Consider the following 27,209-nt stretch of genomic DNA (forward strand, 5'->3'; position numbering starts at 1 on the left):
CTCCTTTTTTGCATATTTGGCAAGTGGTTCCACCTTTCTCTGCACCCTGGTGGAGTGTGAAGGCAGCAGTGGAACCTTTTGGAGGAGGAAGAGGACACAGAGGCCCTGTAGCCAGGCACCAAGATCCCTCCCTGGTGTCTGAGTCTGAGGGAAACCGAGCACCCCTGGGTCCTCAAAGTCTGGATTTGTGTGGAAAAGGCAGCTCTCACTTGGCCTTGGCGAGGCCTCAGTTGGTTGGTGAGTGCCACATGGTTTCTTTGTGTACTTGCATGGATTGGAATAGCCAGTGTGTTCTTCCCTCTTCCCTGCTGGTGTTTCCACAGTGGGTGGCCTGAACCCAGAGCAGCTGCCCATATCGCTGTACAGGCCACCTGTCTCGGGTGATGGAGAGCATCATTATGCTCCGTCTGCACGCTCTGCTTTCGGATGGCCCCATGCTCCACCTCCTGATAGCTCGTGGCACGGGGCCACGGCTTAACGAATGGCTGAAAATGGGTCCTAATTAGTGGAAAAGTGCTTTCTTCATATTTTCTCACTCAAGTGTGCAGTGATTCATTTTTCTTATGCAATCATCTCGCTGCTAAAGTAAATCTGACTGTCTTCCCGCCATTTCACACCAAAAGTTAACTCTAATGGGTAGGAGGTTAGGTTCATTGAGAGACCAATGCAGTAAGAAGAGGGGACCCAACGTGGGCTTGTCTGTCTGGTCTTCCTCTCTTCCTTTTTTCTTCCCTTCTCTTCTCTGTCTTTCCCTTCCTTCCACTTGCCTTTCCTTTCCTGTCCTTCCCTTCCCTCCCCTCCCCTCTTTCTTTCTATAATTGGTGGGGGTTTTGCACAGACTGTCGAAACACTAAGAACTGCATAAAGTGTTTTTGAATGGGCTTACACGTATTGAAGTAGATTGTTATGCTCCACCTTTGAGATCACACACTAAAATCTATACCTTTAAAGCCTTTTCTGTTAGTTTGAAACTATTTGAAAATGAACAATGTGGTTTAGATTAGAGTCCTGTTCTGAAGCTAGGAGTTCCACTATGAATATTGATTTATCAGTTTTTGATAAATTTTTGTTGTTATACCAGATTTTCACTGGCAAACCTAGAACAAATAAAATTCCACATAAGATACTTCCCTAGACCTAACGGGAAAAATGTTTAATTTAGAGTCTAGAAGAAATGAGAATGAGGAATTGACCTTTTGTAAGCTTACTTCTGAGGCACTCTGAAGTGTGTTCCAGTGCTTTTAATGGAAACTAGAGAGAGCCAGCAAACCCCTAGTGCGAGCCCCACTTTTAACCTGAGAAAGTGACCTTTTCCTCCTCCTCTGTGCTGAGTTTTGCGTAGGGCACAAAATTAAGCGGATATTCAAAGAGATTCACTGCAAAAACATATTGATAAATTGTATTTTCTATTTCACTAAATTAAAAGCATACTGCTAATTATCTCAGGTTGTTAAACATAAGGCAATTAATTATTTTAAAAATTGGTAGGAAGTTGTGAGTACTTTTGCAGTATGTTTTCCCGCTTTAGTATGAGGTTGTATATATTTGCTTGAACTTAAAGAATTTTCGCTTTAAGATTAGACAATGTTTTGTTAAAGAAATGAAATTTGCTAAAAAGGAACATGTAAAGTGAAACATTAAGAATAAATAATTTCAGCTTACTTAAGAGCTGCAGAAAAATCTAACTGCAGTGTTTAAAATAAATTTTCCCACATTTTGCTCTCTTATGGACAGGAGCATTTTCTGTCAGGTTATAAATAAAGATATGCCCATTTTTGTAGCCCCACAAATGAGGAAGTTGTAAGGTGTCTGAGGTTTTACTGATGAGCCCCCTCCCCCTGGGTTTGCATGAAGAGATCATAGGCCACAAGTAAAGGACTACAAAATGGGATCTAAACTATCCTGGTGGGGCCTGATTCCCACGTTTCACATGGACCTTACAATGTGATGAATGGTTTTGGTATGAGGGTGTTAAGAATGCTTCCAGATTTGGGTTACAGGACAGCCAGCGCTGAGCTCCCTATTGCAGAACAAAATAGGAATCTAGAACTTTCTTGCTAACAGGATCCAGCTAAAACACCAAGTTAGATTCTCAAATGATGTTCTTTTCTGTCATTATTTGATTGTTGCCAGTAGCAGTTATTGTTACCAAGTTATTGATGTATTTATTCTTCCCTTTGCCCTTCTGAGACACAACTCATTTTGACTTCAGTGGACCCCCTCAAAGGTGGGATGATGAGCAAGGTGAATTTCCAAAGTAAAGCTACTAAGAGACCAAACTACAATTTAAGGAACCTGATTTTTTAATCAAATTCTATGTACTGTGGGCATAGTTCAACCTAGATTAATTTCTTATAGTTGTTATGAAAAAAATTTCATCTCAATTGATAGCTGATAATTTTGTGGGTATTGTAAACAAAATGGAGGTCGGAATTCAGTCCCTTAGGGAAAATTTCCAGTTAGTCTGGAAACCAAGTGGCTTTGGCCTACCCAAGTTTGAAGACAGCAATCAGGATGTCTGCACCTTTTCATCCTCTCTGGAGCAAAGACTAAATACCCATTATTGTATATAGGTCAGGCCAACGCAGCCTTTTATATTGCAAGGAATAAGAGGTAAATAGATATATGTGCAGCAATGAATCCCCTAATGCGTTTACTCTAGAGTGCATGTTCTCTCTGTATGTATAGGTAGATTTTGTAGATCTTGTCTTACCACCTGCTGATGGTAGATACTATATCTAAATAAGATGAAGAAAATTTATAGTACCTAGGAATGTGTCCTCAGTAGGCAAATCAATCAATCATGATTTCAAGTTATTTTTAATAAATATACACATATGGGTTCATAAACAATGGGATGTTCCTGTGAGGATCTAAATCATTTTACTTCTTTGGGACTAAATAAAATGTAGCTCTTCCCAAATAAACTCACACAAGTACTTATTTTAATAGAAGTCAAATGGCTTTGCAGAAACTTCAATTTTACAGGTGCGTTGTTTGAAATGTTATGGGTATGCAAGTGGATTTCTCTATTATGTACAGTGTTAAGTATGAGTCTCAAAATGTCCACCTGAAATGATTTACTTGTATGTTAAGATAATTTCACTGCTAAGAAGGCAAGATAAAGCATTCTTTGTGACACCATTTGGCCTTGCTGAGGGAAAAACTTACTGTTATAACTTTGTGTTTATCTATCTTTAAAAAAAAAAATGAAGGAAAAAAACTTTGAAAATAGTGGGAACACAATTCTTCCTGGGCTCCTGTGTCTCTTTATCTTATTATAATAAATTACCAAAAAAAAAAAAAAGTGACCTGGGGCATATCTGTGCAGACCCTTCTTTTGGAGGCAGTTTCTGTGTTTTTTAAAGCTGTAGGTTCTATTTTCATTGCACTTCATATTGTTGCACAGCTCCTGGCCATGCATGAAGGTCTTCTGAAATCGGTAGGAGGGCAGAAGAAAATGGTTCTAAATTTACATTTTTTTAACTTAAATGATGAAGTGTGAAATGCCATTTATATTTGAGGAAGCTACCTAGGAAGTGGCTGATGTCGATGGCCCAAATCAGAAGAGGGCCTGTAAAAGCCTCTGTCAATTTTGACTATGTATGCTTATCCCATGGTTGCTCAATAAACAGCAGTAGTAGTTTGAGAGTGGATGGTACAGTAGTAGAGACAGGAAGCCTCTCCTCTCCGTGTGAACCGTGCACCCCTATGAGAGGGTAGAGATGATACAATATGCCTGTAACGTCAGGACAGACAGTCATGGCCAGCTTGAACTCCAGCTCTGGGCTTCTTGCAGCAACAAACGTGAACACAAAGGACTGTGTCCAACTCCACTTTCTCTATTTTTAAAACAACTTTTGGGATACAGTATCTGCCATCATTTCTTATACCTCACTTAGAAACAGGTGGCTCCACTGTGGCATTTAAAATGTTCTGTTTCTTTTCCCTCTGTATCAAATACCTCTTTACTAAGAAAACATTCAAATAGCATAGTTTTTAACTGTGTTTTGAAAGGTTTCCTTAGTTCCTTTTGACCCTTCCTTCTCTGCATATCAGTTCCTGGCCATAAAATAAAAAATGCTAGGACAGAATTGCACATCTGAGCTGATTTGCCCTCAAAAAGTTTCACAGTGGAACAAACCACAGGAGTTTTCTGTGGCTCAGTTAAATGTCGGGGGAGGGTGGTGTGAAAGCCAAATTGGATTCCTGCTTTCCTGTTTAAATCTTGTTTTTCATTGTTATTTGCACCAGCAATACTCTGTGGAATAATCACGAAAATGTGTAGATTGGCAGCTAATTTTTGAAAAATGAAAAGAATCAGAAATGAAATAAGAGTGCTGAGAAGTTTTTATGTTCTCTCAACCTGTTTTGTCAAATTGTTACGAAAACCTATAAGGTCTCTTTGACTAGATACAAAGACTTTGCATATTGCCTTAGCTTTCTCTTGAAGCATTTCCTTTTTTAAAATACAGTGTAATTCACAGTGAAATGATAGATTTGCAAAAGTAAAATCTACCAGTCTGAAGATGAAAGGACTTGTCTCTTAGCAGGAATAATGGGTTTTATTAAAGAGGTCTGTGACCCAAGGCATTTTAAATAAATTACAGACTTGGTCCATGGCCCCCCACCCCCACCATGTATCTACTTCCTTCAATATAAGCATCATTGAGTATTTAAGGAAATAACCCCAAATGTAACTCTAGTGTGGCTTCACTTGTCAGGGAGGAAAAAGTAAATAGCATACATTTGGCCAAATAACCAGAAGTTTACTGTAGAAGTTTTATGATGAAATTTGCCTTCATTGCAGAGTATTACAAAGATCATATTTAGTTTCTGGCAGTATATAAGTAGCATCCATCCTTATCTGTCATGCATTTGGAGTGCGCGACCCCTGCACCAGGCTGCAACATTCTGATGGGCAAGAGTGCTAGAAAGAAAGAGGCATCACCATCAGACTGCACGGGTTCAAGTCTCAGCTCTGTTGTGGATTAACTATGTGACCTGGGGAAAGCTATTGCTCTTAGCCTTGGTTCTCTCTTCTATAAAATGGAGATAATAATGCAGATGCCTTGGGTTTAATTGGGAGAGTTAAAGACACGTGTACATATTTATCAAGTAGGTGTTGAATTCTAGCTCTACATTGGACACTATGCCGGGTGCTCAAATAAACAAGTGGACAAGACAGACATCACCCACGGTCTTTGTGAGGCTTAACCATTTGCCTCTTCAATGCCAGAAACTTAGTAGGTTGCTTAGATAAAGCCAGGGAGTACCAGTATCCTTTTGTTTGCAACCTTTTCCTGGCACACTCAAAGTATTCAATACATGTTATGAAATATCTCAGGACAAAGAGTCCCCCGTAGAGTACCAGTGGAGAGGGAAGGCATTTGCTTAAAAATGAACCAACAGAAAGACACTGTAAGGCAGCTGTTTAAGTCTTAGGGAACTATAATTTTTTTCTTTTTCTTTCTTTTCTTTTCTTTTTTTTTTTTTTTTTGTCTCCCTCTGTCACCCAGACTGGAGTGCAGTGGTGCAGTCTCAGCTCACTGCAAGCTCTGTCTCCCGGGTTCACAACGTTCTTCTGTCTCAGCCTCCTGAGTAGCAGGGACTACAGGTGCCCACCACCACGCCCAGCTAATTTTTTGTGTTTTTAGTAGAGACGGAGTTTCACGGTGTTAGCCCAGGATGGTCTTGATCTCTTGACCTCGTGATCCACCTGCCTCGGCCTCCCAAAGTGCTGGGATTACTGGCGTGAGCCACCACACCCGGCCAACTGCAATTTTTTTAAAGCTTGTAGAAGTACTGTGTGCTACCAACAGATAGGCTAATTTTGAGTGACCCTCAGTACTTTGTACAGTTAATTTGGCATGCTGTGTACTTAGTGGCTTTTTAATAGCTATAAATTTGGGCTGCTAGAAAAGTGGTAAAGTTGTGATTCTTGACAGGCATCTATCTGCATTTTAATTTTTACTTCATTTGTCTAGACTCAGCTTGTCAGAATTATGGGAGAGACTCCTTGTGTCAGGGCAAGCACTGTGAAGAGAGGTATTCACTGTCAGAAAAGAGAGGGGAGTTGGAGGCAGCTCAGAGGCCTGAGACCCGCCTCCACAGGGGCCCCAGCAGGCTTGGAGGGGCTCTGGTCAGACTCTCCTCTGGAGTGCTGCAGTCAGAATGAGTTCACTTCCCAGCCAGGCTTGCCAAGGCTCCTCACCTGGAAGCAGCAACTGCCCAGGGCTGTTGGATGTTTCTCCCCAGGGAACAGCCAGGTCCCAGTCCTGCCTCAGTGTGGAAGGAGGAAAGGCAGGGTCCAGGAAGCTGTTTCAGGACAGGCCCAAGGTCCCCCAGGGACGCCTTGCAGGGTCTGCGAAGGCTGTAAGTCAGCACTGCCCACACAGCCTGGAAGAGGCCCCTGTGCTGTGGACTTGCCCGGTTCCTAGTCTGGCTTCTGCTCCTCCTTTGTAAAGTTATGGATATGCTAATAGTTTATAACTGAAACTAGGAAAGTAAGTCCTATTTGACACTGGTCAGAAAGAGGGAGAGAAAGGAGAAGGGCGGAGAGAGACTGAGAGAGAAACAGTCTCTCTCAGACAAAGGGAGGCAGAGGGAGGGAGGGAGAGACAGAAAAAGAGATGGGAGGTAGGTGTGGGAGGAGGGAGAGATGCAGAAGGCAGAGGAAAGACAGACAGAGATTTAGACCTTCCAAGTCAGTGAGCAGTCCAGAGTGGGAGCGGAGGGTGCCTGATGGCTTGTGACTGCAGACTCCACTCCCTGCTCCTAGAGGCACAGCCATGGACAGCTTCTGTCACGTTGGCCCTGCACTTAATCTCTGCATCTATTTCCCCTTATGCATGATTCAGAACTGCGTGCTCCAAAAAAACAGTAAAAGCATTCATGTTGATAAGAATTGCACAGGTGAAAGGTAGTTTGCTGATATTGTTGTATTTTCTATCGATTCTTTTAGCTCTTGCCTGAAATTGTTTGGGTTTCCCAGGCAAAGTAGAAAACTGCAGTACGTTTCTGTGAAATAATTATTCCTTCTGGCATCTCCCTTTACAGACCTACTGATCTTGATTTTTCATTTAGGTGAAAGTTTGTGAAAACATGCCATTAGTTTGCTTTTGTGATTAACTCCTTTTACTGAACGTAAGCTCCTTTTAAGCTGAAGCTGTATCAAGCTTAAATTCCGTTTTACTTGGCACTCTGTGTTTCTTCCATGTGGGAGAAGAGGGACTCAGTAAGTGCTTTGTAAAATACACAGCCAAAGTGATGCACGTGCTAACAAAAGAGTGTGACAGGACGTAAGTGCCCTTCTAGACACTTCAGGCTCCCCTTTGTAAGCTGTCTTGGAAGAGGCCACGTTTCCTTTCCCTCAAACAGTTTCTCATTGTTTGATTATTCTTTTAGCCTTTCTCTGGAAGCAAAGCCACTTTTACGAGAAAGTCACTGCTTTTCATCTCAAGAGATGCAAGTTTGGAGTTTGGGGAAGCTTTCAGGAGCCCGTCAAGTCATCCTTTATGATGTCAGATGAGTCAGGCCACGGAATTCACAGGGCTCAGTGCAGACTGAAAACGCGAGGCCTCTTGTTCAAAAATTATTAAAAATTTTGGTGAACATCACACCAAGCAAAGAGATCCCCTAAGCACCAGCCCCCAAGCAACTGCACTCATAAGCCCATGAAGCCCCCTGCCGTCAGAAACAGTGTGGTTGAAATTGTGTATGAACTTGGAAGTGAGGTGGATTGCAAAACACAGGTCTCCATGCTGGGGCAGGAAGTGGTGATAGGGCATTGAGTGGAAATGTCCAGCAGGCCCACGTACGAAAATGCAGAGCTCTCTGCCTCTTGCAGACTTGGCTGCTAACCATAGACTCACTCCAGGAAGGTGCTCACTGTGGTGTGATCTGCTGCCCACCCCCAGCTCCCTCCAGGAGACTGGTGCGGGGACTGTTTGCAAATGACTGCAAAAGTAAGAAGGTTCCCACAGAGCAGAGCTTGATTTGGGGACCAGCCGAGGACAGTTTGTCAGGATTCTGGCTTGAAACTGTTCTCACATCTCACCCCCTGAAAGGACGAGTGTGTCTGGAGGACTTAGCATCGATCACCTCTGTCTCCATGCAGCAAACTCAGAGGCTTAGCCCACATTCTACTGGAAGGGCGTTTGCCAGTGGTGCTTGGGTGGAAGAGCCTTGACTGTGCCTTAAGAAACATCTTTTTTAAAAAAATTGAAAATAACTTGAGTATGCAACTATAGGGCATTGGTTATATAAATCAGTTGAGTAGTGTGTAGCCAGTAAAATAATGATGGTGGTGTATATTTGTTAAATAAAAAGATATGTGTAGTATTAAATTAAAGAATATTTTAAAACAGTATATTTGTAATCTGTTTAGTGTTCTCTTTTGTAAAAGCACAGAAATAAATATACAGAAAAAAATAGTAGTCCTAAGTGGTAGAAATTATGAGCATTTTCTTGCCTTTAAAAAAAGTTGTAAAAGATTGTATCATTTATGTAGCAAAAAGTTTAAAGTCATCATTCTAAAACTTTCGTGTTGGTATAGTTGCTGTGACAAGATTTAACTTCTGTATGCTTCACCAACCAATACAGAGGTATTTAAGACCTGGTGTGTGATAGGCCACACTAAAATACTATACACATCTTCAGAAAGCTAAAGAACTAACTTCTAACATGCTGTATTAGTGTGGCACAGCTATTACAAAGATTTTTCTCATTTGAGTCTGTCTTGTTTCTTTATCGTTGTTTTGACAGTTTCAGAAGAATCATGGCTTTTCCCCTTTTTTACAGTAAAGGTGTCTGAGACTCTTGACGTATTGCTTTTTGGAAATGCTTGTGCTAGTCACATGCTTGCATCTGGGCTAGTGTGTCTGGCTTCCGTGTGCTGATGGATGCTTACTGTGGTTTCTGAAATACTTTTTCTGTACAGTGGCCACTGGCTGTACTCCTAAGCCACACACCCACCTTGAAAATTCATGCCACTTTTAGAAATAGATAAAAATCTCTCCCATCCAGAAAAGTGACTATCATGTATATCCTCATCATGACTAATACTGATATTCCTGAAATTGAACATAGATATTCCATATGTACCATAAAAGGTATTAAAGGTATATGGAGTGATAGATATATGTAACACTTCTACCCTCACAGTTTTCAGCCTAATTGAGAGGGTAAGGTCCCTGAATCATCCATCAGTTTTCAGATCTCTGCTGAAGCAAGCCACAGCTCAGATCCACACACCTGAACCAGAGACAGAGGTGGCCAAAAATAAGAAGGGGTACAGGGGGACAACTTGGTTTAGAGTCAACAAATAGACTGTATTTTCTGGTTAGTGAAGGAGCTATCCTGAAATTCATTTACCACAGCATAAATAAGCAGATTTCCTTGAGGTCACCTTCTGCTGACCATAGCTTTCTTATCTGTGGAGCTGCCAGCTGTCATCCACTTCGAGGCACCTGAGACTGCTGAGTGGCAGGCCAGGACCCCAAGGGCGAAACACAGCACACCTTTTTCTTTCTACTCCACTGACCCTGGGGTTCTCTCCCTGGTGTTTGTGGCTTGTAGTGCACTCTGTGGAACATTCATTGTGGCCATCGAAGGACAGCATCTTCCCAGTTGTTTCTTTTTTATTTATTTATTTAATTTAAACCAATCTGAGAAGCCAGCCATCTGTCAGCAAAACAGGAAGGCTTGGGCTCTCTCCTGGGCTCGTTTTGCTGCTGTCGTGAGCTTCACTTCTCTCCGTGTAAGAGTGCTGGTGAAGGCTGAGGCAAGGGCCCAGAAAGATTGAGGGACAAAGACAGGAGCGCCCGCATTGCCCATCTGCCAGGCTGGAGGTGTATTCATTATTGATGGAGGTAGTGCAGTTGCTGCTCAGATATGCAGCCCTGCCTGGGTAAATGAGACATTCTTCAGCAAATTGCTTCGTTTTTTGATTGCTGATTGTACGCGTGTCACCAAGCTGACTCAAGGTTCATCGATGCATGCTCAGTAAATTAGAAAGAACATAACTATGGATCAGCCAAGAGAATGAATTCTGTGCCTACAATGACCCAGGGCCATTTAATTTTCTGCTTAATTTTGTTGCAGTCAGTTTGCATTTTGGGTTATTATGCAGTAGGAAATTAACAATAAATAACAAATTTGGTCCTCCTGTGCTTGTAATGATATTTTTATAAATCTTTGTAATGCTGTTTTTAAAAGGATCAAGGTCTGTGCCAGTCTGATACTCCGGCAAGTATGTGAGGAGGAAAATGCATTATTCTTGCTAGATAACCTTGTTGTTAAATAGCATAGGGGTTCTTTATCTCTCTCTCTCTTTCTCATATCTTATTGGTATTTTTGCTTTAAACTAAAATCCCTTCCTCTCTTTCTCAGATAACCTGAGGACAATGGATGCTGATGAGGGTCAAGACATGTCCCAAGTTTCAGGTGAGACCTTATGAGATACCCATGTGGGAAGTTCATGAGAACAGTTTCCTTGGGGCCAGAAGTCAGAGTGCTTGGTATGGCCATGGGGGAGGACTAGCAGCTATTCTGCAAAAGAAAAGACCGTGATGGAAATTGCCTGAGTGTTTCCTTCACCCATTACAAATTATCTCACTTTGAGAAGCTGAACAGAAAGTCTCCAAGATGAAATTAGTTTTACTATTAAACCTCAGGAAAGAAAAAACTGGGAAGAGTTAAATACATATTTGTACTGTTGGAAGGAAAAATGGCTGATTGGTCTGCCCTAAAACCCAAACACATGCCAATGATGGTACTTAGAGAGAGACAGAGAGAGAGAAAGCTTGAAAAATATAATTGTTGGGCACAGTCGTGACTATTTGTTCATCAAGCATGGACACAACTTGGCTCCCCTTTGCCATATATCTTTTCAAGCCATATTGGACATAGCTCTTCTCATCCAGGAGACCCAGGAAGTGGAGAAGTCTGTAGTAGGAAAAGCCTAAGGGTAGGTCACAGACTGACCATTTGGCAGTAGTGAGGATGGACAGCCAGCCAGTGCAACAAAACCACACAGTTCCCCAATGCATGGACGTAGGAAGACAGCTTTCTGTCTGGCCCTGTATCCAGAGGCGTCAGGCCCAGTAGTGGCTTTCACGGACTTTGGGGTTTTTGATATTTCACATTTTTGAGCCTCACAGACTCACAACCAGCCCCAGAGGCTGATCTCTGTTTGAGAAAGGTCTCTCAGTGGCACCTTACCTTGGCTGAGCACCCTTGTGTTTTGAAGTTTCTATGGGATTGCACAAGTCAGTGCTCCTGATGAAGACCAGGACCTGTGTGTGGCTGCTCCCCTGCTTGGCGGCTTCCCTGGAGAAGATGCAAGAGAGGATCTTCTGAGTTCCATGGAACTGGAGATAGATCTGCCAATCACAGGCTTCCTTCACCACTCCATAGCCGTTCTATTCATGTTTCAGGTTTTGGACTTAAACTCTCCCAGATGCAAAGAACAAACAAAAGGCTAGCTTATTTTTCCTTTAGAGTTAGGCTTTGTATTTATTGCAATATAATTTCCACATTCTTTGTGTACATTTGTATCTTAAATATAATTCTTTTTTAGTCGACACAAAATAGTTGTGTACATAGACACAAAATCATTGGGTGCATAGTGATGTTGTGATACAATGCAATGTATAGTAATTGGATCAGGTAAATCAGCGTATTCATCGTCTCAAACATTTATCGTTTCTTTGTGTTGGGAACATTCAACATCTTCCTTCTAAGTATTTGAAACTATATATTATTATTGACTACAGTCATCCTGCAATGGTGTAGAACACTAGAACTTATTCCTCCTACCTAGCTGTAATTTTGTTTCCTTTAACAAATCTCTCCCTATCTTCCCCTCCCCCAATCTTTCCAGTCTCTATTAGCCTCTGTCCTGCTTTTTACTTTGATGGTAGCAGCATTTGTTAGTTTCCACATGTGAGTGAGAACATGTGGCATTTTAACTTTTACAATGTGGTATACAGGCACTTCATGGTACAGTTGGTAAAAGTGAAAATGTGTCCAAAAGTTTGTGATTATCTATGTAAACAAAAATGGTATAAATCCAAATATCAATTTTACGTTGAAGAACTTACCTTAGAGGTACATTCTCACAAGTGCACAGAGCATTTAAGTATTTGTTCACTGCAGCATTGTTATCAGTATTTTAAAACTATGGTACATCCATGTACTTCCACATACAGCTCTTAAAAATAAGGAGGATATGAATGAACTAGTATGAAAAGAAGTTCAAATACATGTGAAAGTGAGAAAAGCATGGTTCTGGATGGTATGCAAAATATGATCCCGTTCTTTAAAAAGAAAATAAATTATATACACATACACATTTTCTATATGCTTGCCCATAACGTTTAGGAAAATTCTAGAGTGATATTTATTAACCTGGACTTCCTCTTGGAAGATTGATGGTAGAAGGAAGGGGATGAGTTAGGGAAGAGGAGGAGAAGAAGGAAAACTTTGCTTTTCATCTTCTGCCTTTTAGCATTATTTGAATTTATTTTCCTTAAGCATATACTTTGTTTCTTAAACAAAAAAGCACAACAGCAAAAAACTAGTTAAATGGGAAAAAAGCAGTTTAGCTCTTTATAGCCTCTCATTTGGCTTCGCCAGCCTCTCACTGCAGCCTAGGAGAGCTGGTCTGGGAAACGCTGGTAGATGAGGACTGTGATCCTCACTCACGGAAGAGGATCTCATTCACTGGGTTTGCTGACTGTGACTAGAAGTGATTAGAGTGTCAAGAAACCCAAACATGTTAAAATTTCCAGAGGCCAAAAGATGCTTTCATTGTTCTGCTCTTCTTCTTTTCCTTGTCGCTTTCACTTTGGGTAGCTTCTAAATTGGTATTTTGCATGGTGCATTTAAAGAAAATGAGACCCCTTTGGCCAATGCAGGGGTCTACACTCTGATATTCTAGAGTCAAAGCTGAATGCTGACACCTAGGGATTCATCTCTAGAATATTTCTATAAGGAATACTCAGTATTCTGATCTCATAACTTAGTAACAAAACTAACAAAAGCCTGATTCTCCTCTGGTAGTTTTCTTGTCTTTACCATTATACAAAATAAGTAATTTGTTCTGCAATCTAATTGTTCAAAGGATAGGGTAGCTGGGGGCGGGGACAAGAATAGAGACCTTATTACATAAGACTTCCTGAAAAGGAAACTCTGTTTTGTTTGAAATGATTTGGTCTGAAATTTAGTTTGTGTACACTTACCAAAGGGATTCCTATTTCTAAAACACTCATAGTACTTTTGATTTCTGTTAACCTTTGAGCACTCTACGTAGTGATGAGAGACCTTAAAGAGTCATGTCACTTTTAGTAAAGAATCAACGAATATTTTTTCTACTTCTTGGAGTTTGATCTCTGCTTCTCCAGTTAAAACCAGTATTTGTTTTTTCGTTTCTAAAGTTGGAAGAAATAACACTTAGTTATGGCATAAGGATGTACATTTAACCAAATAGGAGTTGACATTCTTGACAAGAAATCTTATCAAGATTATGTTATAGATTATAAGAAACCTTATCAAGAACATGTTCCTAAATCATCCTCTTTCCCATAAAATATTCATGTATCAGCAATTTCATCGGATTCAACCTAATGTATGTGAAATGCTTGATAAACAGATAAATACTTAATATCTGTCTTTTTTCAAAGCACTGGGTTCTTTGTTCCTTGAGATGTGTAAATGTGGGCTATGCCCTGGTTTACAGTGTCTCACAGATGTGTAGTAGTAGACACTCCATAAGCATTTACTGACTTGAAGTCACAGAGTATTGAGAAAGTGCTATTGATGGACTTGGAGGAGAGCATATCTAAAGCAAGCTACCCTTTCCTTTAAGGCACATCTCACTAATTCTTTGGGTAAAGCATATTTTTTCTTTCTTTTGTGTTGTTGGCAGTCTTTCCAAAATACGTGTTATACCTATGCATTATTTTTTGGTTTGGTTTCTAAAGAGTCAGCCGGTAGGAAAGTAAAGGATATGGGAGTTGAGAGACGTGCATCAGCATCCCATCTCTGCCTCCCACGATGATATAACCTGAGACAGTTATTTTTGCCTCCTGGACCACAATAGCATCATCTGTAACAGGAGGGACTTGAGCCAGTTGATCTCTAAGATTCCTCTGGCACCTGTGACCCTAAATATATATTGGATATTGGCTTAATGCTATTTGTAGTGTGGTTTTTTGGGGATATGGGAACCAGAAGTACACGCTTAGATGTATATAATCTGCTTACGTAAAGAAGGTTTGTATATATTGCAGTGTAAATGGGAATATTTTATCAAGTTAAGCATAGTAAATCACATTGATTAAATGCTTTGGATTTACCAAACATTACCTGAAGTGTTTTCTCATTTCAACCTCACAAGGACCCACAGAAGAAAGTACAGTTATCATTTCCAACCTGCAGGAAGCTGAGACTCATGGAATTTAAGTAACTGACCAGAAGTCCAGTAGGGAGTCGGAGATGGCTCTGGGGTGGGATCCCCACTTGGACCCTAGAGTGCAAACTTCTCCACTACTTGATAGAGTTGGGATTCTATATTTTGAGCTTGTATTTACCCAGAGAATTATGTCCTCTTGGGCAATTGTATATAATAAAACCCCATGTGTTTGGGAAAGGGGATCACAGAACTTTGTCGAGTGAATTATACTCTACTTGAGAAATTATTTGCTTACAGTTTATAAGCTAATTATACCATATCTCATCCAGTTTTCCCAGAACACTTCTCATAGGTAATGCTTTATTTGAAACATAGGCCATAGGTAAGTTAAGTGTAAATGTGTAATTTAACCAGAAGTTTATTTCATTTTTCTAAGTAAGTGAAATTGTATTGCATCTTCTAAATTATTCTATTTAAACACTTGATGTCTTGCTGTCTCCATCTCTGTGTGTTTGCATGCCATTGTACATGTTCTTAGGAAAAGTGTGGGAGCTTGATGCAATATATACCTTAAGTTTCTATGTACATATAGTTTACCAAATAATACCATAAGTTTACTTAGCATATTAGAATCCACGCACATTATTTTTATTTTATCTTCACCGCAACCCTGTGAGATAGACTAAAATCATGTTTTTCAGCCTCCTTTTTCCACTTGAGGAAGGAGTCTTAGTAAGGGGACCAGTCTTGTGTTCCCATAGGTCTTACAACTAATTGGTGAAGCCACAAAGACAGAACTATGTCCTGGGTCAACTAACTCCTAGTCACTGTGTGTTAGTATTTGAGATGTGTTGACTTGTTTTAATCATTTTAGTGTTTTATAATATTTGCATACTTTTACATTTTAAATGGTTAACTGGACAAATTTGTTTAAAATCAATGCATAAAAATATCTTGATGGGGTTCATGAAGTGATAACTTTTCATCGTGGAGATCCTCAGCTGTCACAGACAATGAGGGGCCCTGGGCACAGAGGCTGACATGAGGGATGAAATTCTCAGCAGTCTGGACTCACACTTTGGGGCTTTTAGGCAAATCAGACAACCTCTTAAGAACTATCACTGAGTTCAGGCAAGGCAATCTTGAATTAACATGGAGCCCTTGGTGGGCATGTGAATATATCTCACTTCACTACCATCCAGTTCTGACTCTTTACTCGATGCCCCTGTACATGCCAAGACTGATTTTTTATTCTCCCTTCTCCCCATGTGGTTTCTTCTGCATAGAGAGTTCCTATTGATCAGTCTGACCCATGGTATTTTAGAATTGCGATCCCTACTGTTTCATTATTCCTTTTTCTCCCCCATGTTGAAAAAAATAAATGTCCTGAGATGCAAGATCAGGGACACTGGAGCACTGACATTTAGTTCAGTGCAGGAAGTAAAGGCAGATGTAATTCTTAAGAAGCACACCTGTTATTATGAACCATCCTCAACAAATTGTAGTGGATCTTGTTCTCTCATAGATACAGCAGTTAAATTTTTTAGTAAAAGTAACTAAGAGTTATTTGGATGTATTTTAGCACGCACTGAGCAGAAAGTATGATGTTTTTTCATTGGGTAAGTCCTGATTCTTTATGATCCTTCCTGGGTTCCAGGGTGCTGTACATCTAAAGGCATCTCAGAGCATCCTGCAGTGCTCCAGCGTGATCACAGGGAAAAGCTATAGGCGGAAAAGAGTCAATAAAGTTTAGTTTCTCAACATCCCTCCCCCACCCCATAATAATGACAGCTGGTTAATCATGAGACACATGCACACCCCACACGCTCTGTACATGTTTACTCTTTGGGATAGCATGTCAGGCCAGGAGGCTCCATGGTCATTTATATGAAGGTACTTCAGCAGGTCTTCAAGAAGGCAAGTGGCCTGAGTCCCTGCCTCCCCAAATTGCAAGGTCCCCACTTTATGTAGGAGACCTGTTGTGTATATTACAGTTCTGTGTAAGATTATTTTGTTATTCTTACCCCGACCCCTCCGCTGCCAAAAACAAAAAAAATGATTCCTCTGACAACCTTCCTAAAGTCCTGGAAGTTTGAGCATCATTGCTCTAGGAAGTCATCTTATACAAAAATAAGAGTTGTCAGGTGGTTCATATACCTCCTGCATTCTTCTATTTGGAGTTTTTCCCCATTTATGAAAGAACTGAAAACAGTAAGATATTTAGCAATTGTTACTTTAAAATTTTTCTATTTATAGGCCGGGTGCAGTGGCTCATGCCTGTAATCCCAGCACTTTGGGAGGCAAAGGCAGGCGGATCATGAGGTCAAGAGATCGAGACCATCCTAACACGGTGAAACCCCGTCTCTACTAAAAAAAAAACAAAAACAAAAAATTAGCCAGGCATGGTGGTGGGTATCTGTGGTCCCAGCTACTTGGGAGTCTGAGGCAGGAGAATGGCTTGAACCCGGGAGGCGCAGCTTGCAGTGAGCCGAGATCACGCCACTGCACTCCACCCTGGGTGACAGAGTGAGAATCCATCTAAAAAAAAAAAAAATCTATTTGTAGCAATGAAAATAGTACTGACTTAATGCATATTTCCAAGACTTTAGCATAATATGAGCACTTTCAATCAATGTCTCTCTGGCCTTTTGTTTTTCCTTGGGAAATTCTTATAATCTTGCTCCATCTTTAACTATTAATTTTGTATTGGCTATCCAAATATACCCAATAATTCTCTTTCTGAAAATGTGCCAATTGTGGTAATTACAGCTAAGCTGGAATATTACATTGTAATGTCTGTTTTCCAGAGAATGAAATAGTGTTCCCCAGAGCATAGGCTTGGTGCCTGTGCAGGTTCGATTGTAAATATTCCAGGAGGGGTTGTTTCATATACCGGGGGTGATTTTACAGGTCTTGCCAGTCATCTGAAATGCTGGTGTTACTCTTGTGTAAGGTTTATTCAACAAACAAGGACATTTCACACAATACCTAGTCATGTTTTTCAGACCTTTTAATATTTGGTTCATCATTTGCACACACTCTCAAAAATCTAGGTTTGTCTGTGTGTTCACATCACCTTGCCTGTTGCCAGCTCAGTCAGCAGGCACACACTCCCAGGCTGTTGCTGTTTCGTTAGACTTCTTCAGGACCTTCATCTAAAATAGTCTTCCACACGTAGCTATACTGCATTAGTTCACATCATCTGTTTCTTGCATGTGGGTTGTGTCTCTACTCAAGTCTAAGTTAGATCTGGAAGGGCGGACACTATAGGAGTTGCAGCTTCAGTGGAGAAAAGAGCCTTTCCTTCTAGTTGTGGCTTCCCAAGGAAGGTTGGATTCCTCAGAGTAGGAGTGATTCCCCATTGCTAGAGCCTCTGGTCAAATTAAATTCTAATCGAGTCAAAATAAATACAGATATTCTGTAAAACCCGATTTCATTTTGTAAATCCTACTTTGTATAGTATAAGCAATTTTTGTATTTGTATGGATTATGTTTTATTTTCCTATTTCAAAGAAAAGAATTTGTGTTAGCAGACTCCCTTTGCTTGCAGAAAGGGGATCATTTTCCCAGTAGGCATGGGGTTCCCTTCCATTCCTTGTCCATTCTTCTTCTCCCCACCAAGTTAAGTCAAACTAAGCAGCTGGTAAGATATTCCCTGGCTCTTGCAAAGAAAGTGAGCAGATGGCAGGATACCTGGTGTGGTATCCTCAAACACAAATTGACAGGAGGGTGTGGTGTGGCAAGCTTATTGTGGGGGTAAATTGGAACAAGCTTCCAGGGGGATAAGTTGACAAAAGATAGGAAGAACCTTAAAAATATAGATGCCTTTTACTCAGTGATAAAACATCTAGATATTTATACTGTGGTGATTATCAGGAATATGTGCAAAGATTGGCTATTAGGATGTTCGTTACAGTGTTGTTTAATAATAAAAAAGACAGAAAACAATATGAACTCGAAAATAGGAAAAGAACTTAAATAAATCCTAGTGTGCCCATTATAAATGAAATTATGAAATATGTCCCTGAGTATGGAAATACGTACATGAGAATGTCTAAAAGCTAGTTCTTTTTGAAAAACAAAAGGATGTCACCTCATATTATTTATAGTATATAAGATGATTTTAAGAGTGGCAGTGTCTGGGATTATAGGTGATTGTATTTCTTCCCTTTTGCACATCTGTGTTCTCCCATTTGTCTTGTGTGGGGAGAAGTGACTTCTCATATAAAAAGAAAAAGGTATATGCATCCCAGCAGAGAAGCACGGGCTCTACCCAATACCTGCCTCCTCATGCCACTCTCTCAAGCCAAGCCAGGGGGAAGCCCAGGCACCTTGACCATGACTGCCCAAGACTCACACTTCTTCTTTCTCTTCAGGGAAGGAAAGCCCCCCAGTAAGCGATACTCCAGATGAGGGCGATGAGCCCATGCCGATCCCCGAGGACCTCTCCACCACCTCGGGAGGACAGCAAAGCTCCAAGAGTGACAGAGTTGTGGGTAAGTGGGTCACCAGCGGCCTCTGTGCCTGTGAAACCTTTGTCTCTTTGTATTTTTCCAAGACAGTGATGAAGGGATACGAGTCATTTTATCCATTGTGTTCCCTCAACTGGCATATAAGAAGCATGGCACAGAGATTGGCTGGATGGGGGTCCTCTGGTGTGTGGGAGGATGGACACTCACAGGTCAGCATAGCCATGAGAGCCACACACCCCGCAAAATGTCCAAGTTGAGGAGCAATCCTGCCCAGGGAGGCGTCTCTGTCACTGTCCTCTGTCCTCACTGCACTTGCAGGAATATCAAATGTTATGGATTGTAGATCGTGAAAATGACGCACTTACGTGTTTTGGCAACAGTGCTCTTCAGTGTTTGGGGTTAGAAGAAGCCACATCTGGCCATTTTATGTTATCCCTCTAATCTCTAGTTCTTAAAATTCAGATTTAACTAAAATAGAAAGTTTCATAAATGGTAATTTTAAATGTTATAAAAAAAAAATCTAAGCACATATTTACATACCTTTTCCATAAAAAAGTGCATATGGAACCATCTGCAATCCACTGGTCAACTTACACATGTGACAGTTTGTGTTTGGAAAACTTCACCCACACTCTTTATTTCAAGAAACCAATGACTGAGAGAAGTTCAGTGAATTAACCAAGGTCAAATGACACAGTCAGAATTGAACTGAATTTCTGACTCAAAGACTAGTTCTCGCTCCATTATACCATGTTCTCATGAGCTATTGAGTCAACGGTTCCCTGGAGTACCTGTTTTCTTCTTTAAAAAGAGAAAGAGCTGTGATACTGAAAGCCACCTATTGGCATAAAAGAATATCATGAAGGACATACAGGTAAAATGAGGTAGACTGGATCAATGTGGGTCAGCTGCATAAGCCCCCATAGCCAAGGAGGGAACATGTATGTAAAATTCTCAGGCTTATGAGAATCGCCTCAACTGTCTGTCTATAAGACATCCTAATGCAATAATGGAAAATGTGATAACTGAGAATTGAATTTTATCTACATGTATAGAAAACATATTTTGTATGCTTTTTATGTGTCTTAGAAACCAAGTGGACTAGGTATAATGGTTCTTTTTTTTTTTTTAACTCGGCAGCACAGTTAATGGCATAAACAGATAAAGATGGTGGCTAAAGCCATTTGGTGTAGATGAATCCAGAAAACAAGTATATTTATGAATTATTTTACGCTATTGGAAAACGGCTACTATATGTTTGAAAGTAGAGGGGAAGAGAAATGAACTTATGGATTATCTGCTCTGTTCTACCAAAGAAAGATACATATATCATTTCAGGCTTTTCCAAAGTTGGGACGCAAATGATCATGTTTCATTTTAATTTATGTATTTATTTCTGAGATTGTCTTCTATGTATTGCAAGTGATACTGGTTTTACCATACACTGTGCCACTACAAGGGTTCCTTTCAAAACACATTTATGTAAATTAAAAAACCAGTTTAAATAAAAACATTAAATCAGTAGTAACACATAGATATGATAAAAGTTTGCAAAAGTGGCGCAGCAATAGTCACTGGGTGGTGATGTTCCCTGATTTTTTTTAGTCCCTGAAGCACCCAGTGCCAAGGGTACTATTCTTCCTGATTAACACAGGAGCAAACAGATGCTCACACCCTGCCCAAGAACACAGAGAGGCTCAGGGACTAAACCAGAAGAAATGATCTATTAACCATGTAAATGAATGGAGAGCCTGGATGTCAGAGTGAGGAGGCTGGCTCGGGTCACTGTGGAGAGAGAGATGGGCTCTCCCTGGAATCCCTGCAGCTGCCCTTAAAGGCTGTGAGCCATCGTGGCTGGGGCACCTTTAGAGAACTGAAAGTCAGGCCGATTCCTGGAGAGTGAAGAATAGCACACATGCCTTCAAAACAGTGTCAGTATCCTGTCTCTTATGGATGTCATATTGTTGGTGGGTTTTCCTGGGTGGGAGACCACCCAGCATGTGGTTGGCATTACTGATGGGTTCCCAGAGCTGTGTCTCTTGGTTCAAAGTTCTGCCCTCGGTCCCAGCTGCCCCCAGCACAGGCGTCACCTTGGAGTCAGGGGTGGGTTTGTCCTTGCCCATGGGTTCTGGCCCTGCCCTTTGTCATGTTTGACATGATTTTCAGTCTACTTTTCCTTCAGGATGAAGTTTAGAAAATATGATTTCAGAATTGTGAAATTTAAAAACCCTAGAAAACGTCTTTGCTCAGCTTGTAAATAGCAGTTGATGCAGCCCTGTGGACAGGCAGGGACAGCGTGTGACGTGGGCACTGAGATGATTTGGGAGATGAATGCTTCTCAGTGGGGCTAGAGGCCACAGGAGTGATGGTTTACCGTAAAGAAAGCAAAAAAGATGCAAAAGCCCACATGACAAACCGGGCACCACACAAAGGAGAGGCTTGAGAAGAAGAAGTGAGGGAAGGAGAGGATCCCATAAGACTGAAGTGCCCAAGAAGACATGGAGGGAAGACAGGGCTCTTCACAGAGCTGAGTTTAGAGACCACTCTCGATGGTTCTGGAAGGAAACCAGCCGGCTTTCATATGTGGTGACAGGCTGTTCATTAATTTGTAGTGTATAGCATTAAATAAATGAAGTATGTAGAGAACATTAGGAAACAATATAAAAAGGTGGGGGAATTCGTGGATAAAGGAAATAAACTGGGTGCCATATTTCATCACATTATTCCATGGGAATAAGTCATCAGTGCAAAGGACTGTAAAGAGCGCACAGCAGGAAATGAGAAGACAGCCCTCCCCGGGACAGAAGTAGTGGGGCCTGCAGGAGGAAATGGAGTTGCTGAAATGCAGGGTGAGCAGCAGGGGCGGAGAGTGCCCTGTGGGTAAGGCACACCTCAGAAGGGACAGGTCCAAGCCCCCTCCTCCCTGGCCTGGAGCTTCTGGCAAGGCTTTTTCTCTCTGAGCCTCAGTTTCCTCTTTTGAAGGTGGCAGTAGCAACTGAACCTGCATCACAGAATGGCCTTGAGGGTTAGATGGAACATATATAGACATACTTTTTTGAAGACAGAGTAGCAAAGACACAAAGCAAAAAGGACCGATAAAGGAAATTCAACTTGTGCAAAATAGAAATTTCAAAGATTTACAAGAAGGGTAAAAGAAGTTATCGTAGCTTCAGTTGCGAAAAGGGAGAGAACAGATGACCAGCACCAAGGATAGAAGAGGTATTTCTTACTTAAAAAAGAAAAGTGGTCCAAAGAATAAGCAAACTGAAAACAGCCAGAAGAGAAAAGAGGAATTTGTTAGAATAGGGCAAGACTAAAGGACAGAGTAAGGGTGCTGGCCGCCACCTGACTGAAGTCCAAGTCGAGCTGTCACTGTTGAAATTTCAAGAAGAAAAGGTGAGAGGCTAAAAGATGCAAAAAAAAAAAAAAAAAAAAAAAAAAAAGTGGGAAATTATTTGCTAATAATAGATTACACAGGTGTCTGCTTTAGAAAGTGACAAGGAACACTTTTGGAAAGCTATGAGCTGCTATGACCACTGGCATCCTTCAGTGTTAGGCAAATCTATTCTCAACAACGATAACAAACCATATTAATAAACAAATTGCTGGGAATGGTAGAAATCAGTCCCCTATGATGAGGGTGCGAGGTTATACTGATTGGTGAGTCACTCCCAGTATAAATAAGTAATGGTTTCACACCTCATTGCTTCATTCAGTGTGGAAGGAACATTCTAGGTTTGTGTGTAAGTTTGGGGAGAAGGAGGCAGAGCCAGAGGGCAGAGCAGCCCTGCAGCCCTCAGTTGGCCTCCATTTTCTTCCAGGTCTGAAGAAAATGGAACAAAGGATTTGAAGTGCTGCTTGAAGAATTTAAGTTAGACTTAAAGGAGAGATGTGGTCTTTACTCTCCTTTTGGTAAGGAGAGGTTTAGTCATCAGAATGGTCTATGTAATGAGACTCTAGCTTCTGAAGTGGTCTTTTTAAAAACTAGAGAACTCTCACCTCTCTGAAGTGGTTGTGTATGAAACTGTTTAAAGCTGAGGATGCACTCAGTGACCTCTTCAGGCAACCCCAGATTTACTCAGTCAGCCATGGCACAAATGCTAGAGACGTAAAAAAAATGAATTAAGACTTCTTCTGAAAACTCTTGAGCGGGACTCTTAAAAGTTTTTCATTTAGGAATTATGTCAGGGTTGGGGTCTGGAGAGCAGATAAGTGTTTTGTGTGAGAAAAGTAAAAGTTTAGTTATTTTCTTCCCTTATTCAGTAATACTTGCATTTTTTCCTCCTTCTTTATACATACATATTTGCCAGTTACTGACTTCTCTCTTGTACACATTTCCGTGTCCTAAATTAACCAAGGGTCCTCAGCTGCTAGGATTCTATTGACAAGCACACAGGTCTGGAGGTGTGAGTAAGGGCATTCCTCCCCCATGAATTCAGGAAGCAGGGGAGGCGTTTGGGTGGGCGGAACAGAGGAGCAAAAGACCAGAGGACAGAGAAGAAAGATTCCAGGCTAGAAAACGGGATGGCCACCCCTGAGAAAGCAGACAGGCAAATTTAGGGCTTAGAGTAGAATTGAAGAAAAAACCCAGGGCAGAGGCACAGGAATGCTGTAGGACTGAATTGGGACCATGATTGATGTAAGCGACTGGAGATGGGTTAGTTGAATCCGTGGAAGGCTGAAGGATTGAGGCCCATATGGGCCTGGAACAAGGCTTACTAAATGACTTGCTACCTGGCTTGATAATTGGGACAACCTCAGGCAGTAGTTATTCAGGCGGGAGGACCCATGAGTTTGAATATAGGGAGATAAGGTATATTTCTATATGCCCTGGTACATTCCAGAATGTGCTTCTTTGGCTCTGTGCACTGGAGCAGCCAACTCCAGGAGTTGTGAGGAGATTGCCATGGTTTCATGAGTGGTTTATTTCCGCTTGCATCTCACAGTGTGGTGTTCAGAGGCATAGGATCTAGGCTCCCTGGCAGCACGGAGAGATAGAAACTGAATCAGCACAACTTAGGTCCTTCACGTTGAATAGTTTGAACAGGATTTGATTTACCCTAGCATAATTGAAAAAAAAAAATTGAAAAAAAAATCTAGGTATTTTCCCTCTGGACTTCAGAACAAATGATTAAGTGTGTAAAAGCATAAATATTCTTTTTTATTCATTCAGTTGAAGTAAAAATTTCTTTACTCAGCCATAAGTTCTAGGACTGCAGTGGGAATTGTAAGAGGATTACCATGTTTTTAATCAGCTATTCTGGTGCCAAATCTCCCCTTCATTTTAGAGTTTCAGGCAGAAGACCAACACGGTACTGGGGAGGTAGACAAATGGTGGTAACAGTCCTGTACAGCCTGGGAGGGAAGGAGTGGTGCTGGGGACAGCTTTCACCATGGAAAGAAAGCAGCCGCTCTGGTCTAATTGGAGATTGGGCAGCAGGCTTTTGAGCACGGATGCGGAGCCTGCTTATCTAATCAGCAGCTAGAGGAAGTTGTTTTTATCTGCGAAATGCATCTCTTCTGAACCGATAAACCCCATTTTAGCTGGGGAGAAATATTATCTAGCAGCATCTGAGCATTAGCTGCAGCTGAGCTCAAGCATGTTCAAATGTGAGAGAAGTCTCAAGCCGAGAACTGTTTGCCGAACTTCAAGTGACTGGAGTATTGGTTTCAAGTTTTCTTTTTTTTTCCTTCTTTGAGGAATAACTGAAAGCATATTATTTGGATTCTTATTCACCTTGCTTTTTTAGTTCCTTGCCCCCTTCATAATTGAATTATTGTTCAGTGGTCCATGGAGCAAATTTTGAAAATTCTGTGTTATTCGTCTTGCAATTTCCTACCACTATCTTGGAATGCCTCATGAAGATAGCAGGTGTTGTCAGCACAAACAGGTCCAAACCCAGATGATCCCAGTTGGAAAGCCTCCCCTTTTCCAAATTTCCCAAACATGAGATGTAGCATTACAAAATGACCTACCCACCTCTAAGCTTTTCCATGTTTGATAAGAGAGGCCATGATGTAACAGGCTCATTGCTTCGCATTTCAAAGTCAGTTTTAATGTACAGTCTTCCAGATTGCCTTTTGGGTAGGATTTTTATGTCTGCTAATTTGTCAAGTAGTTCAAAATGTTTAGGGATCATGACAGAACTTCATGACAGTTTTGATTTTAGATAAAAGTAAGTGACTTTTGTGCTATATCAGATACCAGCTTGTACTAGGTTTTGGAATAGACCGGTGAGATCAGGCAGCAGAAGTTTAATAACTTTCCTTGGAAAACTGAAATTGATGTGTGTGTGTTTGTGTATAAGTGCATGTGGTATATGTGTTGTGTGTGTATGCAGGTGTCTGTATATATGTGGGGGGTATATGTGGTGTGTGATGTATATATATGTATGTTTGTGTGTGGCATGTGTATGTTTGCTCTGTGTACATGTAGTGTGTTTAGGTATGTAGTCGTGTGTGGTATGTGTGACACATGTTTGTGTGTGCATGTATGTGTGTGGTGTGTGTACATGTATGTGGAGTGTATATGTATATGCTGTGTATATGTATATGGGGTGTGTATGTGTGTGGTGTGTATATGAATGGGATGTGTAGTGTATGTGTGTGCTGTGTATATGTGTATGGGATGTGTAGTGTGTATATGTGTGTGAGATGCGTAGTATGTGTGTGTGGTCTGTATATGTGTATGGGATGTGTAGTGTGTATATGTGTGTGAGATGTGTAGTGTGTGTGTGGTCTGTATATGTGTATGGGATGTGTAGTGTGTCTATGTGTGTGAGATGTGTAGTATGTGTGTGTGGTCTGTATATGTGTATGGGATGTGTGGTGTGTAGTGTGTATATGTGTATGGGATGTGTGATGTGTAGTGTGTATATGTGTATGGGGTATGTGGTATGTATGTATCGTGTGTCCATGTGATGTGTATATGTGTGTGGGATGCATAGTGTGTGGTATGTATGTGTGTATGAGACATGTGTTGTGTATATGGGGGTGTATGTGTATGGGATGTATAATGTGTGGTGTGTGTGTGTATCGGATGTGCAGTGTATCGTGCATATATGTGTATGGGATATATGGTGTGTATGTGTGGTGTTTGTGCGTGTAATGTGTGTATGTGCGCAAGATGTGTGGGCTGTGGTGTATATGTGTGTACTGGATGTGTGGTGTGTATGTGTGGGGTGTGTGGTGTGCATGTGTGCATGGGATGTGTGGTGTGTATGGGATATATGGTAGGTGGTGTGTATATGTTTATGGGATGTGTGGCACGTATGTGTGGTGTGTACGTGTATAGGATATACAGTGTGTATGGGATGTGTGGTGTGTATGTGTGTGAGATGCGTGGTGTGTATGTGTGTATGGGATATGTGGTGTGTGGTATGTATGTGTGTTGTATGTGTATGGGATGTGTGGTGTATGTGTGTATGGGATGTGTGGTGTGTGGTGTGTATGTGTGTATGGGATGTGTGATGTGTGGTGCTTCTGTGTGTGTGGGATGTGTGGTGTGTGGTGCGTATATGTGTATGGGATGTGTGGTGTGTGGTGTGTATATGTTTATGGAATGTGTGGTGTGTATGTGTGTATGGGATGTGTGGTGTGTCTGTGGTGTATGCGTGCACATGCATGTGGCAGCTGAGCCACTGGGGTGTTTGCTGTGCCTGGGAGCAGGCCATGTGGATAAGTAGGCCTGACTCTGTTGATTCCTAGCTGTTAGGCCCTGGCAGGTGGCTCTGCTGTTACTGCATTGTGAGGTGAGGGCGCCCCCCGACCCGATCCTGGCTGTCATGTCTGCAAAGCCTGACCCAGGGGGACACAGCATAGACGGCTGTCCAGGGCAGCTGCACTGACATCATCATCGTCTGCATTTTGGCATGCTCTGTGTCAGACATTCCTGTTAGGCAGGTGGCTTTAGGGAGAAGCACTGACACACTGACCCCGACCAAAAGCTTATAATTCCTCAGTGATAAAACACAGGGTGCAGCCTGTGGCCAGTCTGGTGAAACTGGATCCTGGAGAAGACTCAGTTGGCAAATGCCATGTGTTTCCCACAGCTGGAAGCACTGGGGGAGGAGGAGCCCTGTCTGGCGCCTGCGTGGGCGATAGGGGGTGCAGCGGGAGGGGACGAGTCATTTTGCCACAGGCACGCATGTGCTGGTGAAGGGGTGTGCGTGGGGACCACGGGTCATGCCTTGGCTGTCCCCTTCTTTAGGAAGGGGTGGAGGTGGCAGGAGTGGGGCGGGTGCAGGCTCAGAGGCACAGGAGGCCCACATTCACTCTGAGGCTGAGGAATAAATGGTGCAGTGCTGGGAAGGGAACCGTCA

The 27,209-nt window shown here is 41.6% G+C and overlaps 1 protein-coding gene across 18 annotated transcripts in view; it reads left to right on the forward strand.

Moving 5' to 3' along the window:
• IKZF1 (IKAROS family zinc finger 1) overlaps positions 1 to 27,209 on the forward strand; it is a 101,000-nt gene that overhangs the window by 4,015 nt on the left and 69,776 nt on the right. For 12 of the 18 annotated variants that reach the window (XM_017868582.1, XM_017868585.1, XM_017868586.1 and 9 more), the window contains exons 2-3: positions 10,393 to 10,446; positions 18,793 to 18,912. In XM_017868582.1, the coding sequence (XP_017724071.1) occupies positions 10,407 to 10,446; positions 18,793 to 18,912 (160 nt within the window). In that variant the 5' untranslated portion in view covers positions 10,393 to 10,406. Of the gene's footprint in view, positions 1 to 18; positions 238 to 10,392; positions 10,447 to 18,792; positions 18,913 to 27,209 lie in introns of those variants that run through there. The other 6 variants (XM_017868575.1, XM_017868579.1, XM_017868589.1 and 3 more) reach the window with 4 other exon arrangements.

Source organism: Rhinopithecus bieti, unplaced genomic scaffold (genome assembly GCF_001698545.2).
Source record: "Rhinopithecus bieti isolate Rb0 unplaced genomic scaffold, ASM169854v2 scaffold_3527, whole genome shotgun sequence".
NCBI classification, from domain to species: domain Eukaryota; kingdom Metazoa; phylum Chordata; class Mammalia; order Primates; family Cercopithecidae; genus Rhinopithecus; species Rhinopithecus bieti.